The 25620-nt window shown below is 37.7% G+C and overlaps 1 protein-coding gene across 3 annotated transcripts in view; it reads left to right on the plus strand.

The window, feature by feature from the left end:
* AKAP6 (A-kinase anchoring protein 6) overlaps positions 1-25620 on the plus strand; it is a 466205-nt gene that overhangs the window by 128673 nt on the left and 311912 nt on the right. The window contains exons 1-2 of one of the 3 annotated variants that reach the window (XM_014564808.2): positions 14034-14225; positions 18188-18545. In XM_014564808.2, coding sequence (XP_014420294.1) covers positions 18222-18545 — 324 coding nt within the window. In that variant the 5' untranslated portion in view covers positions 14034-14225; positions 18188-18221. Of the gene's footprint in view, positions 1-14033; positions 14226-15659; positions 15808-18187; positions 18546-25620 lie in introns of those variants that run through there. The other 2 variants (XM_014564809.2, XM_006191269.3) reach the window with 2 other exon arrangements.

Raw genomic sequence — 25620 nt, forward strand, 5'->3', positions numbered from 1 at the left:
CTTATTTCACTTAGCATAATACCCTCTAGATCCATCGATGTTGCAAATAGCAAGATCTCATTTTAAAAAAATGACCGACTAATATTCCATTGTATGTATGTATCACATCTTTATCCATTCATCTATTTATGGATACTCATGTTGCTTCCATATCTTGGCTATTGTAAATAATACCTCAAAGATCATTGATGTACATATGTTTTTTGAATTAGTGTTTCTTTCAGTCAGTACCTAGAAGTGTAATTCCTGAATCACATGGCTGTTGTATTTTTAATTTTTTGAGGAACTTCCATGCTGTTTTCCATAGGGGTTGCACCAGTTTACAATCCCACTAACAGTGTATGAGGGTTCCCTTTTCTCCACATCCTCATCAGCACTTATCATTTGTTGTCTTTTTGGTGATAGCCCCATTCTGACAGGTGTAAGGTAATATATCATTGTGGTGTTGATTTGCATTTCCCTGATGATTAGTGATGTTGAACATTTTTTCATATATCTGTTGGCCATCTGTACATCTCTTTTGGAAAAATGTCTATTCAGGTCCTCTGCTCATTTTATAATCAGATTGTTCGAGATTTTTTTGATGTTGAGTTGTATGAGTTCTTTGTATATTTTGAGTATTAACCCCTTATCAGATATGTTGTTTGCACATAACTTCTCCCATTCAGTAGGCTGTCTTTTCCTTTTGCTGATAGTTTTCTTTGCTGTGATAAAGGCTTTAAAATGTAGTCTCATTTATTTTTTCTTTTGTTTCCCTTGCCTGAGGGGAAGATCCAAAATATATATATATATATTGCTAAGACCAATGTCAAAGAATATACTGCCTGTGTTTTCTTCTAGAAGTTTAATGGTTTTAGGTCTTATATTTAAGTCTTTAATTCATTTTGAGTTGATTGTTGTATATTCTGTGAGAAAGTAGTCCAGTTTGATTTTTTTGCATGTAGCTGTCCAGTTTCCCCAACATCATTTTTTGAAGAGGCTGTCTTTTCCCCATTGTATATTTGTGCCTCCTTTGTTAGAAATTAATTGAATCCATATTAGTGTTAAATTAGTATTAAACCCATATTAATGTGGCTTTGTTTCTGGGCTCTCTATTCTGCTCCATTGATCTGTGTTTTTGTGCCAGTATCATACTGTTTTGATTATTGTAGCTTTGTAGTATAGTCAAGTTGGGGAGCATGATTCTTCCAGCTCTTCTGGAAGAATAACACTTCTTTCTCAAGATTGCTTTGGCTATTCAGGGTCTTTTGTATTTCTATACAAATTTTAGAATTATTTGCTTTAGTTGTGTGAAAAATGCTATTGATATTTTGACAGGTATTGCATTGAATCTGCAGATTGCATTGGGTAGTATGGACATTTTAACAATATTAATTCTTCACAATCCATGAATCCATTATATATTTCCATTTGTTTGTGTTGCTTTCATTTATTTTCATCAATGTCTTATAGTTTTCAGAGTACATGTCTTTTACTTCCTTGGTTAGATTTTTTTCCTAGGTATTTTATTCCTTTTGATGCAGTTGTAAATGGGATTGCTTTCTTAACTTATCTTTCTGGTAATTTATTATTAGTGTATACAACAGATTTCTATGTATTAATTTTGTATTATGCAACTTTACTGAATTCATTGATGAGTTCTGATAGTTTTCTTGGTGGCATCTTTTGGATTTTCTATATATATAGTATGTCATCTGTAAACAGTGATAGTTTTACTTCTTCCTTTCCAATGTGGATTCCTTTTATTTCTTGTCTGATTGCTGTGGCTGGGAATTCCAATACTATGTTGTGTAAAACTGGTAAGAGTGGGCATTCTTGTCTTGTTCTTGATATTAGAAGAAATGCTTTCAGCTTTTTGCTATTGAGTATGGTGTTAGCTGTGGGTTTGTCATATATGGCCTTTATTATGTTGAGGCATGTTCTCTCTATACCCACTTTGTTGAGAATTTTTATCATAAATGGATGCTGAATTTTTTCAAAAACTGTTTTCTGCATCTATTGAGATGATCATATGATTTTTATCCTTTGTTGTGTTGATGTGGATTTGCAGATATTGAACATCCCTGGGATATATCCCACTTGATCATGCTGTATGATCCCTTTAATGTTGAATTTGATTTGATAATATTTTGTTCAGGATTTCAAAATTTATGGCCTGTAGTTTTCTTTTGTGTGTGTGTGTGTGTGTGTGTGTGTGTGTGTGAGTCTTTATCAGGGTGATGATGGCCTTGTAGAATGAGTTTGGAAGCATTCCTTCCTCTATAATGTTTTGGAATAGTTTGAGAAGGATAGGTGTTAACTCTTCTCTAAATGTTTGGTAGAATTCACCTGTGAAGCCATCTTGTCCTGGACTTTTGTTTGCTGGGAGTTTTGTTTGTTTGTTTGTTTGTTTTATTACTGACTTAATTGCATTACTGGTAACTGGTCTATTCATATTTTCTATTTTTTCCTGGTTCAGTTTTGGGGGATTGTACTTTCTAGGAATTTACCCATTTCTTCTAGATTGTCCATTTTATTGGTGTATATTGGTCATTTTATAGTAAACTCTTACAGTCTTTTGTATTTCTATGGTGTCAGTTGTAACTTCTTTCTTTTCTGATTTTATTTATTTGGGCCTGCTCTTTTTTTTTCTTGATGAGTCTGGCTAAAGGTTTGTCAGTTTTTTTTTTAATCCTTTCAGGGAATCAGCTCTTAGTTTCATTGATATTTTCTATTGTTTTTCTAGTCTCTATTTTATGCATTTCTGCTTTGATCTTTATTATGTCTTGCCATCTACTAACTTTGGGATTTCTTTATTCTTCTTTTTATAATTCCTTTAGGTGTAAGGTTAGGTTGTTTATTTGAGTTTTGTTTTGTTTTATGTTTTGTTTCCTGAGGTAGGCTTGTGTTGTTATAAACTTCTCTTAGCTTTTGCTGCATCCCAAGATTTCAGATTGTTGTGTTACCATTTTTGCTTTTCTCTGGGTATTTTTTGATTTCCTTCTTTGATTTCCATTGCTTGTTTAGTAGCATGCTGTTTAGCCTCCATGTGTTTCTATTTTTTCAGTTTTTTTCTTTTAGTTGATTTCTAATCTCATTGTGATTAAAAGAGATTCTTGCTATGATTTAAGTATTCTTAAATTTATTGAGACTTGTTTTATGATCTAGCATGTGATTTATGCTGGAAAATGTTCTATATGCACTTGAAAAGAATGTGTATTCTGCTGTTTTTGGATGAAATGTATATATTTATTAGTTGTATCTAGTCTAATGTGTCATTTAAGGCTAGTATTTCCTTACTGTTTTTCTATCTGGATGATCTGTCCAAATTAAGTGGGGTGTTAAAGTCCCATACTATCTTTGTATTACTGTCAATTTCTCACTTCATGTTTGTGAATATTTGCTTCATCAATACACTTAAGCATACACAATCTTATGTGTCAATTATATCTTGATAAAGCTGGTAAAAAGAAAAAAATGGGGAAAAAAGTACAGAGACATACTCTTTATGTTCAAGATTAGTTTCTCTCCAACCTATTTCTCTTTATAGTTCAGTTGAGAAGAAGTACACACAGAAGATTCTAGTTCATCCTTTCCTGGACCTGATGTTCCTGGAAGGTGGAGGGTCAAGAAATGTTGACTCACTTGTTTCCCATAGCACCAAGGGACGTGCCAAAGTGAGATGCTCATTAAACACCTCTTTTCCTTAAACTGTAGTGTACATAAAACTGTCAGGCCAATATAGTCCTCTGTTTCCTTATAAATCTATTTAAATTGGTTTTCTTCTAAATAACATGTTATTTTGCACATGATGCTGGAAGCAGAGAAAAACCGTATTCTCTCAGCCATTTGTTTTACATTATGTTGAAAAGTGAAATAAAGCAAAACTCTCACTTTATAGACTCCTGCTTAATTAAAGAGTCCTTCCAAATTCTCTTATTTTAAAACCTGCCAGCTGCATATTAATGAAATATTATTGATTGTTCATTTTCAGGCATATGACCTAACATTTCTTATTGAAGAAATTCACTGAAATGACCTTGAGTATCCAAATCAATGAATCATATGGAACTATTAATGATGAGAGTGTCAGGGCAAAGGGCACAATGAACAGAAGCTATGACAAGCAGAATTTGTCTGAGATTCATTTGTATTTGGCTGCATATGACTAAGTAAGACCCAAAATAGCTGTGTCATGTGATGTATGATATGATTGTGAAACATTAATTGAAAAAATATAAATGGATGGTTTCCTGAGTCTTTTGGAGAAGGAGCAACTGTTTCTGAGTGTCACATCAATTTCAACTATTGCTAAGTTGTGAAAAATTAAAATAAAAAGCTTAGGGCACAGTCATCTTTAAAGTATCTGAATCACTCTTGGATGACTGCCAAATGCTCATGTGCTTGATGATAAAGTCTTATCCAAGGCTTACCTAAGAAGAGCAAGAAGTGAAAGCCTCGGAAATGATGACCTCTCTGGGAAACTGCTGCTCTTCCCCATACCACAGTTAAATCTGGTTAGTGGTAAGTGATAAAAGTCTCTTGGCTGGAGGGTTTCGCTTTCAACCTATGCTTTTGCTCTCTTCTGGCTGAGGGGAGAGATTATGGGTCGACCTGTGAAAGTGTTCAGCATTGTGTCCCTTTTACCCCTGTGATTTAGAGGAGCCCCTAAATTTAAAAAACAAAAAAAATTTTTTTTTCTGTCTGCTGAAAGGAAGATCTGGCAAAGCGTCTGGTAATATTCAGTCTAACTAATTTTCTATGGTTGATGAAGGATCTGCTAGGGTTTTTTTTTTTTTTAGAGGCTTTTAAGTCATTAGCTCTTACTTAGCACTTTCTATAATTGCTATTTATTTTCTTAAGCAAGAGAATAAATAATTTACTAATAAAAAGACAAAACTTCAATGAATGTGAATTTATGCTAAGCTGGTCCATGCCCCATGCTTTTATTGTCTACCAGCATACACAGAACAAAAATAAATATGGGCTTGTACTATCTATCACTAGAAAATATATTTTCACTAGAAAATATATTTTTTATTTTTCTTTAAAGGTCTGTGTTACAGAACTTTTATTTGTTCTAGGAATTATTTTTTAAAACACCAGTTCATGTTGGAGCAAGTCATACTTTATCAGACACCCACCTTCAATTTAGATGATGGGATGGGAAGAAATGCTTAGTCAATGGACTTGATTCACTTTGAGCAAAACTACTGTAAAATGTTTAAATAAATAGATGCTACCTTGTTGAAATTTTTTCTTTGAAAAGCCAATATAGTACTAGACCTTTAATTATTCTTTCTGTAAAACATTCAGAGAAAGGATCTCTGATCACACCAGACCTTTGGATGTTGAGCGTTTGCTGTTTCCATAATATTTTAAAATCTGACATCAGAATCTTCTAAAGAAAATCCTTTTTGCATGACTAGGAGGTTAGGGTGAGTAAGAAATAATAGTGAATAGGAAATAATGCTTTTGAAAATCCTGGTCTTTATGAGAGTTCATTATCTATAAAATGCCTTCTGTTTGTGAAAGAATAGCAGTGTGGGTAGTTATTTGATGTATTCTCATGTTGCAGCATAAACAGCAAAAACAAATATAATATTAGTTGAAAGATTTGGTTTAAGTTCATTATTTTGTATTTCAGTTTGATTCAGTTGTCTTTAGAAATAAAAGTTATTCACTCCAGAACACATACTTATAGGACAAGTATGAAATAACCTTACCTTCAACTTGGCCACTTAATCACCTGTGGCTTTCATCATGAGATCAGATTTAGTTTTAGTTCATAGGAAGCAGTTTTCTTAAAGGTATTAATTGAGTGAAACAAACACAATCTTGTTATTGAACTAAGTCACAGTAAGCATTTTGCATTTTAAAATATGATGTTTTAACAGGTGGGTAGGTACAATTTTAAACTGAGCATTTTAACTGAGTGCCCTGTTCAGTCTTGTGCCACTTTCTACCCAAAACAAGCAAACAAAAATAATCATTTTCATAGTCAAATAAGTTTGGGAACTATGCACCCTATATTCTTACCCCCTATTTGGAGAGTTTCAGTGTACCTGAGAATATTAAAACCCTGTCCTGCAATTAAGAAACTGTTTCATTTTTTAAAAACATTTTTTATTGAGTTATAGTCATTTTACAGTGTTGTGTCAAATTCCAGTGTAGAGCACAATTTTTTCAGTTATACATGAACATACATATATTCATTGTCACATTTTTTTTCGCTGTGAGCTACAACAGGATCTTGTATATATTTCCCTGTGGTATACAGTATAATCTTGTTTATCTGTTCTACATGTGCCTGTCAGTATCTACAGATTTTGAACTCCCAGTCTATCCCTTCCCACCCCCCTCCCCCTTGGCAACCACAAGTTTGTATTCTATGTCTATGAGTCTGAAGAAACCGTTTCATTTTTTAATCTAGATATTTTTAAGTTTTGTGTTTACACACAAATAGCTAAGAGTCAAGTAATTTTGAAATTTAAGATAAACAGCAGTCGCCAGACCTTCTTTTCCATTTCCCATTCTCCAGAGGCAACCATTTTTCATCTTTTAGTGGACTCTTTTGATAACGACTTCCATCTTAAAACAGAAGACGGTATGTCTACTTACTGATTGTATTTTCCTATTTTTATCTGTTGACTTCTCATTATGAAAGATGAGAATTTTTGTTTAGCTTGTTCCCCCATCCTCTCTTTTTCTCCCTCATAGGGATGCACATGCACATGTGTCCACACACACAATTCCCACCCCTCAGTTCTTCCCTGTAAAATGATGTGATTTGAATTACACCAACATTAAGTGTTTATATTAAGAATATGTAAATGCAATTTTTAGCTAAATCACATAGAATAATATGATTCCTGTTCTATTTTTGTGTATCTTTTTTATTTTTTTTCCTGGACTGTATAGATATTTGCTTAGTTTTCCGTATGTTTATCTCTAATTCAACTTTCAGTTCTCTCCTAGATCAGTAAATCTCTTCTAGGTATGTTCACTCACCTCAGGTTTTCTTTCAATGTCATCTGTTTGAAGAAGTCTTTCTGGGAACCTTCTGATCCATTCCAATCTGGAGTGGATGCCTTCCTCGCACCTTCCAGCTACACAGCTGGCATCTTGAGATTTCTCTTCCTCATCACCCTGGCATGCTAGATCTCCTGTTCTCTGCATCCCTTGACTCCCTGTTTTGTGGTTTACTCTTTATTTTTTTGGTAGAGTATTTATCAAAGAGAGTCTGGTATCTTGAGAATAGTGTATGGGAGGTTGCTTTGTTTTTTTGTGAGCTTAAATGTCTGGCACATAGTCTCTTATTCTATCTTCACATTTGATTGTTTATCAGTCTATATTTTCCTCAATATACAGTTATATGCTGGAGTTCTTTTTCCTTCTTAAAGAAAACAATTGTCTTTTAGCTTCCAATGTTGCTGCTAGGTAAAACACACTCCTGTGTGTCTCTTCTGCTCTCAGTACTCTTTTTCACTTTTGGCATTTCTCATCACCAAATGTGTTGTAGTTTTTCCCACACCAAGCAATTCAGTGATACCACCTGGGTGTCCTGTAATTTTAACTCAATTCTGACACTATCTGCCTGAAAATAGTGTCAAATCCCACAGTTTAAAGGCCCGGTCCCACAAGACTGCCCCTCTCCCCTCAGGTGCCAATTGCAAATCCAGATTGTTTCCTTTGTGTCTGACTGACTGGCTATAAATCAACTCCCTCCTCAGGCTTGATTAATTTGCTACAGCCACTCACAGAACTTAGGAAAACAGTTTACTTATTAGATTACTAGTTTGTTACAAAGGATTTTAAAGGATATGAATGAACAGCCAGATGAAGAGACATGTAGGGCAGGGTCCCAAGCACAGGAGCTTCTGTCCCTGTGGAGTTTGGGGTGTGCCACCCACCCAGCATGTAGATGCATTCTTGTTCACCAATCTGTAAGCTCTCCAAACCCTGTCCTTTTGGTTTCTTATAGAGGCCTTGTTAGTAAGCATGATTAATGAAATCATTGGCATTGGTGACTGATTCAGCCTCCAGCCCCTCTCTCTTCCCCAGAGGTTATGGGGTCAGACCAAAAGTTCCAACCCTTTAATCATGGTTGGTTGCCCTGGCAACTATCCCCCATCCTTAAGAGCTTACCAAAAGTCACCTCATTCACATAAACTCAGGCATGGTTGAAAGGAGCTTGTTATGAATAAAAGGGCACTCCTTTCACAGTTATGGCTGTAGAGCTATTTGGGAACTGAGGACAAAAAACCAAATACCATAACAAAAGATGCTCCCATTGCACTTGTGCTTAGGACATTTCGAGAGTTTTAGGAGCTCTGTGCCAGAGATGGGGACAAAGACCAAATATATTCTTATTATAAATCACAATATCACAGTTACTATTGAGAAATTGAAAGAAATCTTAATTTATAATTCTTTGCATATGCCTCTACCTCTAACCCAAATCTTATTGTCCCTAATATTCCAGGATTTCAAATAAAGTGCCTTAGTGTGTGTCTGTTTTCATATAGTAGATGGGTCTTTTTAAATCTAGAGACCCATATTCTTCATTTTGTTAAAAGATTTCATTAATGATATTTTCCTTTCTCTTTCCTTTTGCCTTTAGGAACTCCTATTCTCCAGATGTTGGACCTCCTGGATTGGTCAATAATAATTTTACCTTTCTCTCCAAATTTTTATGTATCTTTTTGCTTTACTCTCTGTGAGACTTCCTCAGCTTAATTTTCAGACATTGTGTTGAGATTTCTCTTTCTGCCAACACGTTTTTATTTTTCCAAAGTTGATTTTTGTTCTATAAATATTTATTTTAAAAATAAAATTCTGTTCTTGTTTCATGGATACAATATTTTATCTCTGATAATTTTTTTTTTCACCAAAATCATCTTCTCCTCACATAATCTGTTTCCTCCAGGTTGAGGTTTTTTGTTTGCTTGCTTTGGGCTTGTTATACAAATTAGAGTTTTTCCTTAATCTCTGTTAATCCTTGACTGTCTGATCATATTTAGGAGTAGGACACTAGAAAGTTGATTGAATGCTCTGAGTGTGTAGACAGGCCTATTGACTGAATATTATTGTAGGGTGACATGGATGTACCAATTTTAGTATCATATCTTCTTGGACTGATCAGCTCTCTTTGAGAGGGGCATCTCTAGTCTTCTAACTGGAGGGTAAAGGCTTTGGAGAGTCAACTTGGGGAAGAGAGCTGGGAGTCTCAGAACTTCAGAATGCTTATGTTAAGGTTAACTTAATTCCTCTATTCTCAAGGTACTGCTATCCTCAGCTGTGCCCAGTGTCCCTAAGCCCAGACACCCTTTGATTGATTATTTCTGGAAAATAAACCTCTAGTCTTCTTCCAGAATTGGAGTGGGACCCAGAAATGCAGAGTAAGAAAAGACCTAGCATTCTAACTGCTTTCTAAACATTTTTCAATCAAAATAAATCTTCTCAGTGTATCATTGCCCGTTTAACCAGAGTTAGGCCACACTTAAGGTTAAGGGTACAGTCCCCCAAGACTGCCTAGTTTGCCCAAGACTTCTGATGCCTGCTGCAAGTTCAGGGGTCTCCAGGGCTATCCTTACATTAGACTAGCTGATGATAAATTTGGAGGTTCTCAGGGACTCCTTCAGATTTGATAATTTGATAGATAACTCATAGAACTCAGAAAAGCACTATACTTATGACTGTAGTTTTATTATATCAAAAGGATACAAATTAGAACCAGCCAAAGAAAGAAACACATTGGGTGGAATCTGGACCGAGAAGTTTCCAAATGCAAAGCTTCTGTGTCCTTAAAGATACAGTACCCTCTTGCCCTTGATGTGTGACAATACTCATGGAGTGTTGCCAACTGGAGAAGTTTTCTTGAACTTCAGTGTCCATAATTCTTACTGGGGCTTCATTACTGAGGCATGATTGATTGAATGGTTGCCCATGTGGTTGCTCAAGGCCCCAACCCTTTAATTATATATATGGTCTTTCTGTCTGGCTAGCCTCCATCATGTATCACCTTGTAAGTGTAGACCATCATGTGTGATCTGAGGGGCCCACCATGAAAAACAAAAATAATCCTATCATTCAGGAAATTACAAAAGGTTTAGAGGTTACCTCCCAGGAACTGGAATAAAGGCCAGACTTCTCTTTGGGTAAACTTAATTTTCCACTACATACTTTTTCATCTCCACTTCCAGAGGTTCCTGGTTCCACTAATTTCAGTACACTTAAATGATTCTTAAGTAAAATCATGTTGGTTCTTTGCTCTCTGTGTTGCTGGTTTAAGATTTAGTTTTCTTGAGTTGGCTAAGGCATTTATCACTTGTCCATCTAATTTTCAGCTTCCAAAAGTATTATTGTTTTTCCTTCCATTCTTGAGTGTTTTCACTTAAAAAAAAAAAAAAAAACTTCAAACTAAAAAACTCTCTGCAGTAGTGTTAGTGGGGTTTCTGCAGGGAGCAAGATTAGATAGATATATTCACTTGGCTATCTCTTCCAAGAAATACCCCAGCACTCTCAATTTATTTGTCAGTAGCAACTTTTTGTAGAATACCTATCAAAACCTGGTAAATAAACACTGAATTAGCAAACACTTCTATATTGCTAGTAACTAATTTAGGCTTCCAAATCTTTCAAGATGACTTTTCTTTTAGGGATCATCTCCTTTCTATTTTACATATTGAAGTCACAAAAGATAAATATCCTCTTACACTTATTGACTGGGATGAGAACATGGGGATAGAGGAGGATCTTTTAAATTCAATGTTATCTATTTTTAAAATGTTTGAATTAATATATATTACTTTTTAATTAATTTAAAAATAATTTTAGAACAAGAAAAAAAGTAAAAACATTGCATAAAATGATTCTAAAAATTTTTCCACTTCAAATCTATGATGCTAAGGTTAATGGAGAGCTAAAAATGGAGAACTCTTTTTATATTTAATGGAGTAGGTAGGACAGAGCACAGAATTCCTTTAATCACTCTGATCTAAAAGTCAGGCTTGTAGTCTCCCTCTCTCTCAATCAATCTCTCTTTATCTTTCTCTCTCCCTTTTTCTGGGCTATAAAGAAGTTTTTAAGGTTACATTTTATATTGATGAAGTCTGCCTAGAAAAGAAGATGTTGATCCTCTCATTATGCTAATATCTCACTTCATTTTTTGGTAAATAAGAGTGTGTATAGTGATTTTTTTGTCTCATTCTGGGACACAACTCCAATTCTACTTCTCTGCTTTTATAGTCTTTTACAGTCATTTTAGAGTTCCTGCCCCTCTGTGTGATTCATTCCAAACTCCAAAGCATGGCATTCAGAGCTGTCTCAGAACATGGCTGCAACTTACCTTACAGCTTTATCTGTTTCTGGTTCCCATAAAGCTCCCAATCCCTCTCAACCCTGAATTATTTGCTGATTCTCCCAAAGTCTTGGTGTTGAGGTGTCTTTGTCCATGTAGTTTCCCAGCCTGGAGTTCTTTCCCCACATCCCTTCTATTTCTGCCCGTCTAAATCATACCCATTTTAACAAGCCCATCTGAAATGTTAGCTTCTTCGGTAAATGTTCTCCCTTATCTCTCCTTCATTCACGATTAATGCCACTCCACTGGGGTCTCATAGGGCTTTGTTTGCCCATATACTGCCTAAGTAATAGGTGTCAGTGGATGAGTATATGTGTGTGTGTGTGTACCTGTGTGTGTGTGTGCATGCGCACATGTATAAGAGAAGGGTGGAGGGAGGGAAATTGTCCCCATCAACTTATAATTGCTTTGAGGATAAATATGATGAATCATGTATACACATAATGCCCTGTATATAGTTGATTCTCAGTAATGTCAGTTGATTTGAAATAAGTCTTGTTTCATTTTCTTAGTATTAATAGCATTGACAAAAGCAACAATTGCATACATTATGTATTAGAGTTTTACAAATCCAGTTCCTCCCAAGAAATTTTCTTGAACAACAGAAAAGTGGCTGTCTAATGCTTAAAGATGAAGATTAACAACTTGGTTTGGGGGTAAGAAATATGAATACTCATTAGAGTCGCTGAGTCAGGTCCCCACACTCATGACCATGGGCACCATTCACAGCTGACCGTGATGCAGCCAAATGAATCTCTGAGTGACAGGAACTGACTGTTGTAGTGGGGGAAAGAGAACATGGGAGATGTGATGACTAACTGAGTCAGTCTGGGTGTCGATGCCACAGGAGAAGGATCTGAGTAATCAGAGGCAGGGGAGGTAGGAGGAGGGGTGGATTGAGGAAGATGATTGATGGAGTGTGTTATAGTTAACAGAAGACCCTATGTTCTGGGCAAAGTAGTTAGCAGTGATTGAGGGGAGACTGGAGAGAGGGTGCATGGTTTCTTTGTGATTAGCAGGATGTAATCAGTCATTTGCCTGGGGGACAGCCATACACAAAGGATATATTAAAGGGGAAAAGAGAGAGAGGGGGAAACATCAGTGATGACACCAAGATCTTTTAAATTGTAGAAATCTGTCTGGGCCCCACTATTTACATGCTGTGTTCACCCCACTCCCTGCTCCCTAACCCCACGCACTTAAAGCTTGAGGTCCCTCTTCTCACTGATATCCACTTGCAGGCTGCTCTGCTATGGCAGGGGGATTAGAAAGTGAGCCTAATCTGGGGTTACCTCAGTGATCTCAGTAAACAGTGTTACTCCAGGTGAGGGCTGGAGAGTGTGGGGCTGGGGCTGGGGCTGGGGCTGGGAGAAGAGGGCCAAAGAGAAGGAGGAATCAGATAGTGATTATGGAAACTTCCTTAGGAGCATCTTACAAAAGCCACTCTTTTTTACCCTAAGTACAAATTTAACTGAATACTTGATAGGAATTCTTTGACTCTCCTCTTAAGGAACTTAAAGCCATTTAAAGTTTCCCAACTCTTGACTTCAGGATAGGCCAGGGATGTAGGCAGGCAGCAAGATTTAAAATTGGGTGATAAATTAAAGCCTCATTCATCTTGATAGACCACAACATTTAATTAAGCAATTTATTAAGTTTGTTTTTGTTTCCTTTGGTGAGCCCAATTCTAGAATCCTGGAACCGGATACTGGGTGTACCTCTTGAGTTCATTTATTTTTCTTAATGTAATCAAAGCATGAAAGCTAATTATAGACAAAAATCAAAGCATTCCAGTGGAACTTTTTTCCTCTTTCAAAATTCAGTGTCTCTGTGAATAGGTTCTGTGACGAGTGATTATGAGAATATGAAAGAAAAAAAATGAAGTGGGAGAAAAAGGACACTTAGCGATGCCTAACTTAATACCTCGGTTTTATAAGATGTGCTTTGTAGCAAGCAGATTCATTACTTTGGCTGGATTTATGCTTTAGTCTCTCACTAGTTTGTTAAGGAGTAAGCAGAGGACAGAAAGATAGGGAGTAAATATTTAGGCTTGGGGCTGATTTACATGATGATAAGACCACCTCTCAAACTGCACACATGAAGATGCTCTTGCTTGGAAAGAGCAGTTTCTTCCTAAGAAAAGAGAGGGAGCTTGAATGCATGTAGCTCAAATTGGCTTTGTTAGCTGGTTATGTTAATATAATACTATTAATTTATTTAGAAATTTATTTATCCTGCTTTAGGATTGCTCAGTTTTCGGGGTATACAGTCTTGGTTCTTCTGAACCATGCTTGGATGTGTTCTGTACCCCCAAAACAAGTGATCCTTGTTTTGGCAACTGTCTTCTTTTTGTCAGCTCACTTACCACTGTTTGATTGCAAAAGACCTGCCTATAACTGCACAGGCGTGGAGATTAGCTAGCTTCCAAGTAGGGACAGCATAGTAGCCCTCTCTTTGCAAGAGATTTAGGCCACAAAGGGTGTATGAAGCTGGTGCCCTCTGGACTCACCAGTGTCCTGCTGGCATAAAGCAGCACTGATACTGGCCTTTATCTTGTTTGGCTACAAGAAGAGAACCCGAGGGGGGAGTGGAGGAGGAGCCAGATGCTTAATCCTGAAGGACCTTTAGTGACAAAAGCATTTACAGTGATTATAGTAGGAAGATTTCTGGCTTTTCTGTTCTTTTATTTAAGAGAGAAAATTACAGAGAAGGGAGAAAGAGGTGGGCAGTTCTGATGGGTGTGTAGCTGCATTCTTTGCTTCCTAGTTTGGTCGAAGAACACACTCTGTATTTAAATGTATTCTGCTAACATCAGGTTTCGACTCAGAACTTGTGGACTGTCAGGGAGGTAGCAGCCTCGGCCCTTGTTAGTAAGCCATCCGTGGTAAGTTTCTTCTGTTTCTATAGTATAATAAATAGAGTTTGGTGAGAAAAGGCTTTCTACAAATTTAAAAAAAAATCTTTAAAATCTTTACTGCTTTCAGCTTTTGCACTTTAAATGTTGACTTTTCTTTGAATATGTGGAAAGGAAAGGATTTGATCTATGTTATTTTTAACAGCAGCTGGGATAAAGGTGGTATTATCTCTAATGCTGGAAAGGTGGCTACAGATAAGCGTTCAATGGGGGGAGAACGGGAGGTCATTAGGTTCAAAAAGCAGGTTGATCACTCCTCTTATGCTGCTTTGGAGCCAGAGTTGTAAGTGGGTGGGTGCCTGTATGCACTTGAGTCAATGCTTTCATTTGCATTGTTAGAAGTTTTTTCCTACTGGCTTTTTAAAAAGATTTCTTTGTGACTAGAAAGAAATCTAATTGCAAGAACTCTTGTGAAGGAAAAATACAAAACTTAGAGCATTTAGAATGTGTAGACTTGTGCTGAATTTCCTACTATTTGTTAGCATTCAGATGGAGTAATTAATTTGATGGGAAAGCAAGCTTGAATAGTCATGATAAAGGCGGGAAGATATACACAAAGATTGTTACTGTAAGTCTCTACAATGTGAGACAGTTTTCCTTAAAGTATAAATTTATCTTTGAAATCAGATGTGATTTTGTGAAAATCAGAGATAGAGGTTGGTTATCCATGGGTGGTACATTTAAATGGGAACTACTGGAACTGAAAATGAAATGTTTATAGTAATTAGTTTCCATGAAAATGGATAATTAATCAATTTTATGCCACTTCCTGAGCTTGCTATGCTGTTATGACACATATGGTGTTCCTTTCCCAGTGGCAAAGCTGTATATGAAGGAAAGTAAATAGACAGGAGTTGAAATAAAACTTGAGTAAAATGCTGCTTAGCTTCACTTTTCTGGGTTTTGGAAATTCTCTTGTTTACAGTCTGATCAACTAAATATGGAACCATCACATGCAGGTTGAAATTTTGTAGATGCAGAAAAATTTTGCTTTGGCAGCTTGAATGTAAGGTTCCCTTGCCCTTTACTCATGTGTGATGCACACCAGCTACATTTATGTTTAATGTTTCTATTTCATTCTCTTTGTCCTCTACATATATAACCACGTCTGTGTTATTAACCTTAAGATGCAAATTCCCAGAGAGGAGAAGCTCCCATATTCATTCCTCTGGGAAGAATTAGCAACATATAATGTGTAAATAATGATTTACAGAATGCATTTGCGTGGTAATAGTTTATTTCTTTCAATTAAGTGGGACAAATCTATTGATGTTCTTTGTGTGCTGTTATGTGAAATGGAGGCCCATCATTTGTATCTGCATAGTTCTTGTTCTAGGCAGGATGCTTCCAGTAACTTAGAAATCTCTGGATAAACAGCCCTAGATAATCATACATTCTTATAGTCAGATGGGATCTTACTGATCATCTAGTCCAATTTTGTCATTTTACAGATGAGGAAACCGAGACCCAGAAATGCGGAGCATCTTGCCCCAAATCAGACAAAACTGCACTGAGCCTGCCTGGTGCACAGTCTAGTGGTATATGTGGAAATGTATGTTGGGACATAAATTGTATAGAGTCAATTCTTTGGTATGTTTTTTGGTTTATAGTAGAATACGTGTTTCAGAGGAGGTCCTGCCTTGATTTAGGGTTTCAGGGAAAACACAATGACCGAGCATCATTTTTCAGTTGTACAGGGCTCTGAGGCAGGTGTCTAGGGGTGAGTGATTGTGTGGACATAAGTGAAACAATTCTTTATGCACTGCCCTGGCATTTAGTTTTCTGGTTTGGATGAGACTGGTTTCTTAGAGGAGTGAACCACTGTGACCCCAATGTCTTCTACATTTTTCGCTAGTTCTGTGGCCTTGCACTAAAAACCTTTATCAACCTTTGTGTATTAGATTCTTTCTCTGGGACAGTGATTCTAAATAGATCCCTCAGAAGGCAGTGAATTGATTAAATTTTAAAGTGCTTTTGGAAATCAGAATCAGAGCCTGTCTGAGACTAGGGTATGTTTTATTAAGCAGTAGTATGGTAGCTCACCCTTCTTGGAGTTTTATCCCTCCCAGTTAAATTTTGGTATCTTTTAATTGGTTTTTTAAAAATAGTCAGGTCTAATATTATTGTTATGTTAAAACCTGTGTGCGAGGATGGTTTAAAATATGGGGTATAGATTTTTCCCCTCTTGCAGTCAGCTGTAGAACACTGTTGAAGCCTAAAACTATTCTCTAAGGCAGGTACCAAAGTAATAAACTTACCTTATGACATAATATTTTGCTTTTTGCAAATAACTTTGTTTTCAAAAATTTATCTGTAAGCCCCTTATCATTTAATTTAAGAATACAATGGGGCAGTACGCTGCAGCATTGGAAGCCTTCTGAAATAGTATGTCATAAGAATAACTTATTCTTAAGGGCTCTTGTTGATTCAACAAGTCTTTTTATTCCCTGTGCCCATTCCTGTATGGAAAGTTACATGTTCTTAGTCAAATTCGGAACTTTCTTGGCTTTTCCCCTCCACTTTTGTAGGTAAACTAATTTTGTTTTTGTTTCCACGTGGATCTTAAGAATATAAAGAAATATAGGCTACTTTCTGACAATCACATTTAATTTCATATTTTGATCAGCCACCTTTCATCTTTGAGGAAATGGGGCTATAAACTAACTTGAATGTATAGAACTAGAAAAAAGACATATAAAAGGAATAGAAACCCATTGCCTTGAGTAGAAGTTTCTCCTGAAGCTAGAAATAATGTCTATTTAACATGCTTAAAGTACAAGATCCTGAAAGTTGTTATTTAATATCAGACTGATTGCAGAAGAAAGATAAATTACATAGCTAGACCATTAGTAAACTAACCAACTTCACCTTAAAAAGAAACTTTATGACTTAACTTAAATGTTAGTTTTAGTGTATTTGATTAACATTTGAATGTTGTGTGTTTAAGAACAATTTGCCCTTGAAATTCCAGAAGCCTCCATAAATTTCAGCAAAACCAAATAGTAATGTAATTTAGGTTGAGAGTTGATTAGATATATTCTATATAATCCATGACATACTTTTCAGGAAAGTAAAGATTTGGAGTTACTGCATGACATCTATTTATTTAGTAAATCATAGAAAGGAACATCTTCTGAATTCAGCACAGTGTTTTTATTAATTTGAAGATGTTCCCTCTCTAGTTATCTCATATATTGAGTATATTGGTTATAATAGTCAAAATGATGTTTGAATGCTTGTAGTAGAAAAACTCAAAATGATAGTGGCTTATATAAGATAGAAGTTTGTTTTTCTCTCAGTAAAAAGAATTCCAGGGCGGCAGTCTGGGACTTGTATAGTAGCTCCTCATTATTATGTGGAACCCGCTCCCACCCTGCTCTACCATATTCTACCTGGCGTAATCAAAAGCATCTCCTGGTCTGAGATGGCACCTGGAACTCTAGCTAGCAAATCCCCATTACAGGTTAGAAGAAGAGGGGAAAGCAGAAGGGCAGAAAGGGGGCCCCCTCTAATTGAGTCAGCTCCCTTTAAGCAGCAATCCTGAGCTTCCTCCACAGCAGTCCCACTTACATTTCATTGGTCAGAACTTAGCCACATGGCTACACCGAGCTTCGATGGAGGTAGGGGACGTAGTTTTAAATTCTTGGCAGGAATATTCACAGCCAAAAACCAGGATTTTGCTACTAAGGGATGAGGAGAGAATGGATGTTGGGGTAGGCATTACCACGTGGTTTTATGTTCCTGTTATGTGCTGGGACTTGGAGCTACTTGGTAAAAACTCAAAACACCTCTTTCTGTTTTTGTTATGAGCTATGGTTTCTTAATTTAGAAATCTAGCTTAATTTAGAAATCGCGTTTCTTCTGTGAAGTTTCATTTCTTTATTTGGCAATCTTGTCTGACTCTTGCTTTCTTCTTTCCTCTTGCCTTTCAGCTGTTTTGGAAAGAAGTAAGGTTTAGACTTCTCCATGTTAACCATGAGCGTGACACTTTCCCCCCTGAGGTCACAGGACCTGGATCCCATGGCTACTGATGCTTCACCCATGGCCATCAACTTGACACCCACTGTGGAGCAGGGTGAGGGAGAAGAAGTGATGAAGGATATAGATTCTGACCAGCAGTATGAAAAACCACCCCCATTGCATACAGGGGCCGACTGGAAGATCGTCCTCCACTTACCCGAAATTGAGACCTGGCTCCGGATGACCTCAGAGAGGGTCCGGGACCTAACCTACTCAGTCCAGCAGGACTCGGACAGCAAGCATGTGGACGTGCATCTAGTTCAGCTAAAGGTAAGGAATGTTTCTGGGCTCAGGTCCATTCCAGATGGTAGTCTGAAGGTGGCTGTGGCACCTGGAGACTGAGTTCTGTAATTCTCAGTGAGGAAATATCCAGGAAGGAGAATAGAATAACAAGTGTGAGACCGTTATCCTTGTAGATAAACATGGTCAGAATTAATTCTTTCCTGGTTTTACTTTGTGGGCTGGGTTTCTAGAATAAAACTGACTTCAGGGGATAATGTGGGGAAATGAGGAAAGGGAGGGACTTTTTGTGCAATGTCATAGAAATCAGTAGTAAAGGATGAAAGGTTTAATAAAAACTCTCATAGGTAAAAAATCAAACTGAGTTGTAGTTGTATGTGTAGGTGATTATTATCTTCTGTTGAGGTTGATGCTACCTTTGCAGCAAACAGTGGATTCTGGCATGATGAGGAAGGGCAGTGTTCTCCTTTTAGAATGAGTCCTTTCATCCAGGGACAATGCATCATGCAGAACAAAGGTGCTTTCATAACAACTCATCTGAAGTTCAGACATTAAAAAAATGTCTGTGGCTTCTAGAACCCTTAAAATGCCTAATGGCCAATAGTAATGAAATGGTAGTGCTAGTAAAGAGTGCTATTAACAGAAATCTTGGCCTCTGGACCCCAGTATCCCAAAATACAGTGAATCTTGCCCTGCCACAGCCACTCCTCTCTTCCAGTGTCTGAAGGAAATACATGCTCAGGTCAATGACCAGCAAAGCAAGGCAGATTTATAATCAATCAAGGCATTGGCCCCAAACCCCAATATAAATTTCTGGTCAGTTAGATGAACTCTTAAGGAGAATTCTTTTACCTAATATCATACTAAATGATCTGAAACCAAAGACCCAACAGATTCTTGGATCTTAATACTTAAATGGCTTATAAGATGTAGTCATCAGTGTGAGAGGAGAAGGCAGTTAAGAGCATGTGCCCTACAGCCTAGAGCAGAGCTGGCTCAGTGTTCTCAGGCTAGTTCAGTAGATCCTGGGCCCAGCTGCCCCATGAGAGAGAGTGTACAAGAGAGGGGATGAGAGGGGTTGGAGAGAGAGAAAACGAAAGGGCCAGAACGGCAAGGTGGCTGGGCTTCTTCCAGGTTGAGCAGGCCTGGGTGGTCTTTCTGCAGGTTCTTGGGAGGGGGAAAGCACAAAAGGGTGTCAGAGATGGCTGGGAACCAGCCTCAGTGGAATGCCAGCCTGGGGGCCTTCCCCACTGTGGCAGCAGGGATTGGTATGTCTCAGCCCATTTAGTCAGGGGAGCAGCTCTCCAGCTCTACAAGCTGGAGTGCAGTGGAAGTCAGGAGGTTCCATGGCGCCCCCTCCCCACATTCCCTCTAATGCTGCACTTATGTATGTGGCTCTCCAGTAAGTAAATACAGGATTCGGTTTGTTGGAAACTCAGGAAAGGAAAGTTGACTATTGTTCTCTAAAATCTTTCAGATTTACATAGAAAAGGTGGTAAATGAGGGGAAATGGAAATATCTTTAGAAGACTCTACTAAAATGCTGCTGAGGGTTCCTAAAAACATTAATGTGTCAACTGACTGCATTTTATTACATCAGTAGTATATAATCAAAAACTTAAATTTTAATTCCAAATAGGAATGTAAAGTCTTGTATAGTCATCCAAGATTATATTTAATATTGAGAACCCCCCTGAAGGGTGATTTGCTTGTCTTTTTCTTATTGGAACTACCTGTCACCTTCTTACCTCAGTCAAAAAGTATTTCACTGCCTCTGTCTGGCCCTGTCCACCAGTGTGGTCTGTCTCCCCTGCTGAGAAAGGGGCCCAGGAAAACAGGAAGTCAGCACGGTGGTCACATAGTTAATCAATAACAGTTAAAGGGATGAAGTGAAATTGTCTTATGTTGATTTAATTCTAGGATTTATGTCATTACTTTTTTATGCTAAGTGACTTAACCAACATTCACTGTAATGTTCTAAAATACTCTGTCATAATAGAGCCCTTCCACATTGAGCCCAAAGTTAATGAGCTCTGGTCAGTGAGCCACGGCCTTTTCTACACAAGGGTTTAGTTTTGGTCTCCTAATCTGCTTATTTAAGTTTCTCCTTTATTTGTGTAATAGTTCTTTATTCAACCAAACCAAATAAGCACTTCCATGTATTTAAAATTTTTTTTTAAAATACAGGTCAGTTTTTCAGATTTCCATACTGATTCACAGGAATAAAGGGGACCTGGGGGCACAGAGTTTTATATGTGCAATCACAACAAAACCCCGTAGAAGCAGCTCTTAAGTTAGGTGTCTGGCAAAGCAGAGAGGCAGGCCAAACCTGGGCAAGACCAGCCATCTGCCATGGGGCATCCCAGCTTGGCTCCTTGCCTTGATGAATTACTCACTGTGTTAATTTATAATGAAAATAACCATCTCAGGGACGGGGTGCCATGGCTTTATGAACCATCTAGGCACAGATAATTTCCAAATTTATATATCTATCCCAGTGTTCTCCAAGGAGCCCCACCTGCCTAACTGACATCTGTACTCATATCTTTAGTGAGCATCTCAACCCGGCATGTCCACTAAAAAGTTCTTAATGCCCCTCCCAACCCATCTTCCCAATTTCAGTAAAAGACACAACTTTTTGCCAAGCCAAAACATGATTCCCTGCCCCACATATAAGTCTATTAATGAGTCCTGGGACTCCATCTCCAAAATAAGCCTTAAATTCATTACTTCTCCCCTACACTACTGCTGCCACCCTAGTCAAGCTACTTCACTGCTTGCCAAGCTACTTTTAAAGCCTCTTCTACTGCCCTGCAGTTTATTCTCTACACAGTAGCCAATGGGATCTCTTAGAAATATAAATCAAGTCGGGTCACTCCCTTGCTTCCTGTTGGCTTACAATAGAACCCAAATCTCTTCCTGTGGCTCTGCCCCTGCCTGCTTCTCTGGCTGTGTCTCCTGTTACTTTTCCCTTGTTTATAAAGCTCCAAGTGCCTTGTAAGTTCTAGAGAAATCTTAGGCTGATTCTTGTGTCACAGCTTTTCCTGTTCCCTCTGCCTAGAAACTGTCATCCTCTAGCTTTGCCTGGCAGATCTGGATCCTCATCAAGCAATCAACAGTCAGCCAGAGGCGCAGCCAAGTTCTCATATCTGGAGGCACAAACCTAGGAGAGGACTGAGCAGAGGGTGGGAGGGAGGTGGGGCCTGTGCTGTGTTTGGTGGAAGGCAAGCACACAAAAAGGAGCTCCCCTCACCTAACTTGTCTACAGGCCTCAGACCTCCCCTTCACATTGCTGGCTCTAAGTCTTGTCGTCATAGTCTTCTCTACCATCGTGCCAATGTATAACTTAGAAAAATTAGTTCAGAAATGCTTTTGGATAATGCTCAGGGTAGGTTCACCCTAATTTATATTTAATTTTATATTAAATGTCACTTTCTCAAAGAAGCTATTCCCTATCCCTAATCTTAAAACACCCATCTCCTTCCCCAATAATTATGTAGTCCATTGTTCTTCTTATTTTTGTAATGTTTCTTATCACTAGCTTTGATTTCCTTATTTATTTATTTGTATTAGCTCCAAGGACCCAAATGTTTAATTCTCGACTGTATTCTTTTGCCTAGAACAAGGGCTGGGCATTTGGTGTTTGCTCAGTTCACATCTATTGGATAGATGAGTCCAAATCTGTATGGTCAGTGCCTTCTCTCTCCACAGGCAGGCTTGCACTGGAAGTCACAGGAGGAAGCCTGCTTGGGGAGGATTGAACTAAGACAGTGGCATTGGATGAATCAGGTCCAAGTGCATTTGGGGCACTACTTTCCCATTAGGGAGAGTCTGTGAGTGATTCAGAAAGCTTGGAGATCTTGTCTGGGGAATCTGCCTAGGAGAGTCTATTCTTTCTGTAGGCAGCTGTGCCTGGTCTTCCTCTGGCACCCTCTTTCTGTTTGACTTCTTTGGTAAGGCTTTTGGTCAATAAGCTAGAGGACCCGGCTGGAACTGCTCTTTTTCTTTAAAGGTAACTTTGCTTATCTTCTGGTCATTGTGTTGATCTTAAAGTTTATTTATTAGAGACTGCTCTTATCAACCTTATTTCCAAGTTCTTAGGGGAAGTTTTATTGTAACCTCCAAGATGAACTACAAAGCACTATTTTAATTTCCCAAAATGGGGGTGGGTGGGTGATTGTTCTAGAGAGTGAATAAGAGCATCTAACCTTAAGATTAAAATATGGAAACAATGAAATATATTATACCATACCATGTAGTTTTTTCCATTATTTTTTAAACAGAAAATATAATCCACATATTTTGCTTCTTAGCTTCCAGATATTCTTTAGGAAGAAAACTGAGAAGCCAGCTGAACCATTTTTAGAAACCCTCTCTCTCCTCTTCTCCCTCCTCCTTTGGATTCAGAGGCTGTGCTGTGCAGGAAAACCAGACCAAGAACCTTAAAAGGGTTTGACTTTAAGTGAGACTCCTGGTCTGGATGAATGTATTTGGGTGCTAAATAGGCAAATTAGATACCTCTTTCCTGATTAGCACTCTTCCTAGAGAGAATATTATTTGTATTCCTCGAAACATAATAGCAGGAAAGAGGAAAAACTTGGACTAAAAGATGTGGCTGGATGACAAACAGAGGTCTTGAGGTGACTTTGCTGGAATCAGCTCCACAAATAACCCACTTTAGGTAATTCTACTCTCCAGGTGAAATTTGTGTCTGTATCTTTGATTTGGGCCTGATTCTCAAAGCTAAAACATTGAACAGAGACTCTGTTTACAAAATGTTCTGAGTGGGCTGTACCTGGACTGAGATGTACCTGACACCTGGAGTTAATCCAGATATTCAGTGACTTACATGGGGTCTGGAGGGCTTGCTGAGAAAAAAGGCTTGAATCCTCTCCACAGTTGGAGTTGTCACATCAGATGTGCCTTACAGACTGAAGATGATGGAAGTCCTGGGATGTTGGAGCTCTTGGAAGAGGGTTCATCTTCATCATCAGGCAAGGAGTCAATGCCAGCACAGAAGGGAGGGGAGTGATGGTTTCTGGTAAAGTGTGCTTCTGGCCTTGGAAGCTATCTTGAGCAGCAGATTCTGGGCAGTGTGGGCACCCAGTGAAGGGAAAGGGCTATGGTTATAACTGGGAGGACCTGTCTCTGTTGACTCTCCACTTGGGCTTCTCCCCTCCCCTTGCTCCACATCTGTACAGGGAAAGAATATTCTCTTTCTCTCACTGCTAGAACATAACAGGCTCTGGCTGTGGTGGCAGAGGTGGTACTAAAGTGGCAGCTGTGTTGTCCAGGGTCTGCTGGCTGTGACAGGGTGGATTCTTGGGGACATCTTGCCCTAGGATTTTCAGAAATTCTTAACAAAGGGAACTCTGAGTGGAACTAAACTTCTGACATCAATAGTTTGGGGTTTGGAGGATCTGATCTTAATGCTAATAAACTGTGAGTTCAAGCCTGAAAGTTTGAATTTATAACATCTTTGAGTGGTTTTCAATTTCTAATGTAAGTTAAATAAGTGCCAGCTTAATACTGAAGATCAAACATCTTTGTTTTTTGGGGGAAGAGTAAATATTTTCCCTTTTGCTCTTTAAATGGCTGTTTTTCAAGAAGTAGTTCTCAACGTATTAGTGGTTGTAAAATCAATTTAATGAACTAAAGAGCTGAAACAATGAAATAGAATTACATGAAGTAAGGGTAAATACTATTTTATGAAACTTGATTTTAGTTGTATACATATATTATACCTATATACTTGGTCGTAATGTAAAATTTATGTCTTTTTCTGAGTCAAGGCCATGACAGTTTGATAGTTACTGCTTTAGACCACTCTCAATTTTCCTGAATATCTTTGATTTGTGCTTTAATTTCAGAACATATTATGCAAGTAAGTGTAACCTGGTGCCAATTTTTGCAGCATCGTTTTTTTGTACTTATGTGAGATCATATGGCAACCCCCCCAAAGCATATTCCAAATCCCAGACAACTGGAAAATGAAGCTCATTTCTCTGTCGGTGGGTATGAGGATGTTAATTTTTTTTTCCCCCGAAGCCCAGATTTGTGGCTGGAATCTCTTTTTTGGCTAATGTGTCTTGCTTAAGGGATATCTTCTCGGGGGAATCTGTATACTGGTTGTCAGGTGTCCTGGGAGTATGGTTTCAGTATGATGATTAACAGTGGGAAGTTTTTCCTATTATTAATGCCTAGATTGTATAGGAATATTTGGTATCATTGACCAATAAAAATGGATGAAATAAAAAGAATGTTTAATGTTCAGAAGGCTAATTTTAGATATGTACGAGATCCAATTATGTGGAAAAATCTCTCTTAATTATTGAATAATTATCTCTCCACCCCACTACACACATACTCCAAGTGCTAAATGAATACTTTTTGATCATTGAAAGATTAATATACTTTCATTAGGATTTTGGGAGATGATCTAAAAGTCTCCGATCTAGCACATGTTTTATAATACTTATGAATATTCTTAGTTAGACTTGAGAAGGGTGACATAGAAAAAAATAACTTTTGTGGTAGTTTCTGACACACATTATGGAAGATCTTTGGGTATGCATGAACCTTAGCCACATGCTCTAATGTACTCAGAGCTCAGGATGGGAGCACTAATTATCAAGCTGGCCCAACAAGTCTGCCAGATTGTCCAGCTGTGTAATTTTTAATTAGCAATATTAGCATGGTAAATGAGGATTATCATAGACTTCATAATTTGAAGGAAACCATGAAAACAAGGTTTAGAGAAAAGTAGTAAGTATCATTAAAGGATCTGAAAATGAGTCCAATGAGAAAAAATCTGAAGAAGCTAGCATTTTGATTAGAGAAGTGTTATTGGGATTTGTTGCTTAAAAATGGTTTTAAAATAATGTCAGCAGGAACTATCACTGAGCAACAGTAGCCATCAGTTTATATGGTCTCAGTGGGTTAGATATTTGTAGGGACAAGCCCCAGAGGTAGGCTATGTGTTAACTTTTCCCTTGCCTAGAGAGTTTTTCATTCAATAAGCATTCACTGAATGCCTGATATGTTCCAGGAGTTTGTACTTACAATATTGTATTTAATCCTCACCTTAATCTTCTAGTAGAGATGAA

Source organism: Camelus ferus, chromosome 6 (assembly GCF_009834535.1).
Source record: "Camelus ferus isolate YT-003-E chromosome 6, BCGSAC_Cfer_1.0, whole genome shotgun sequence".
In the NCBI taxonomy this organism is placed as follows: Eukaryota; Metazoa; Chordata; class Mammalia; order Artiodactyla; family Camelidae; genus Camelus; species Camelus ferus.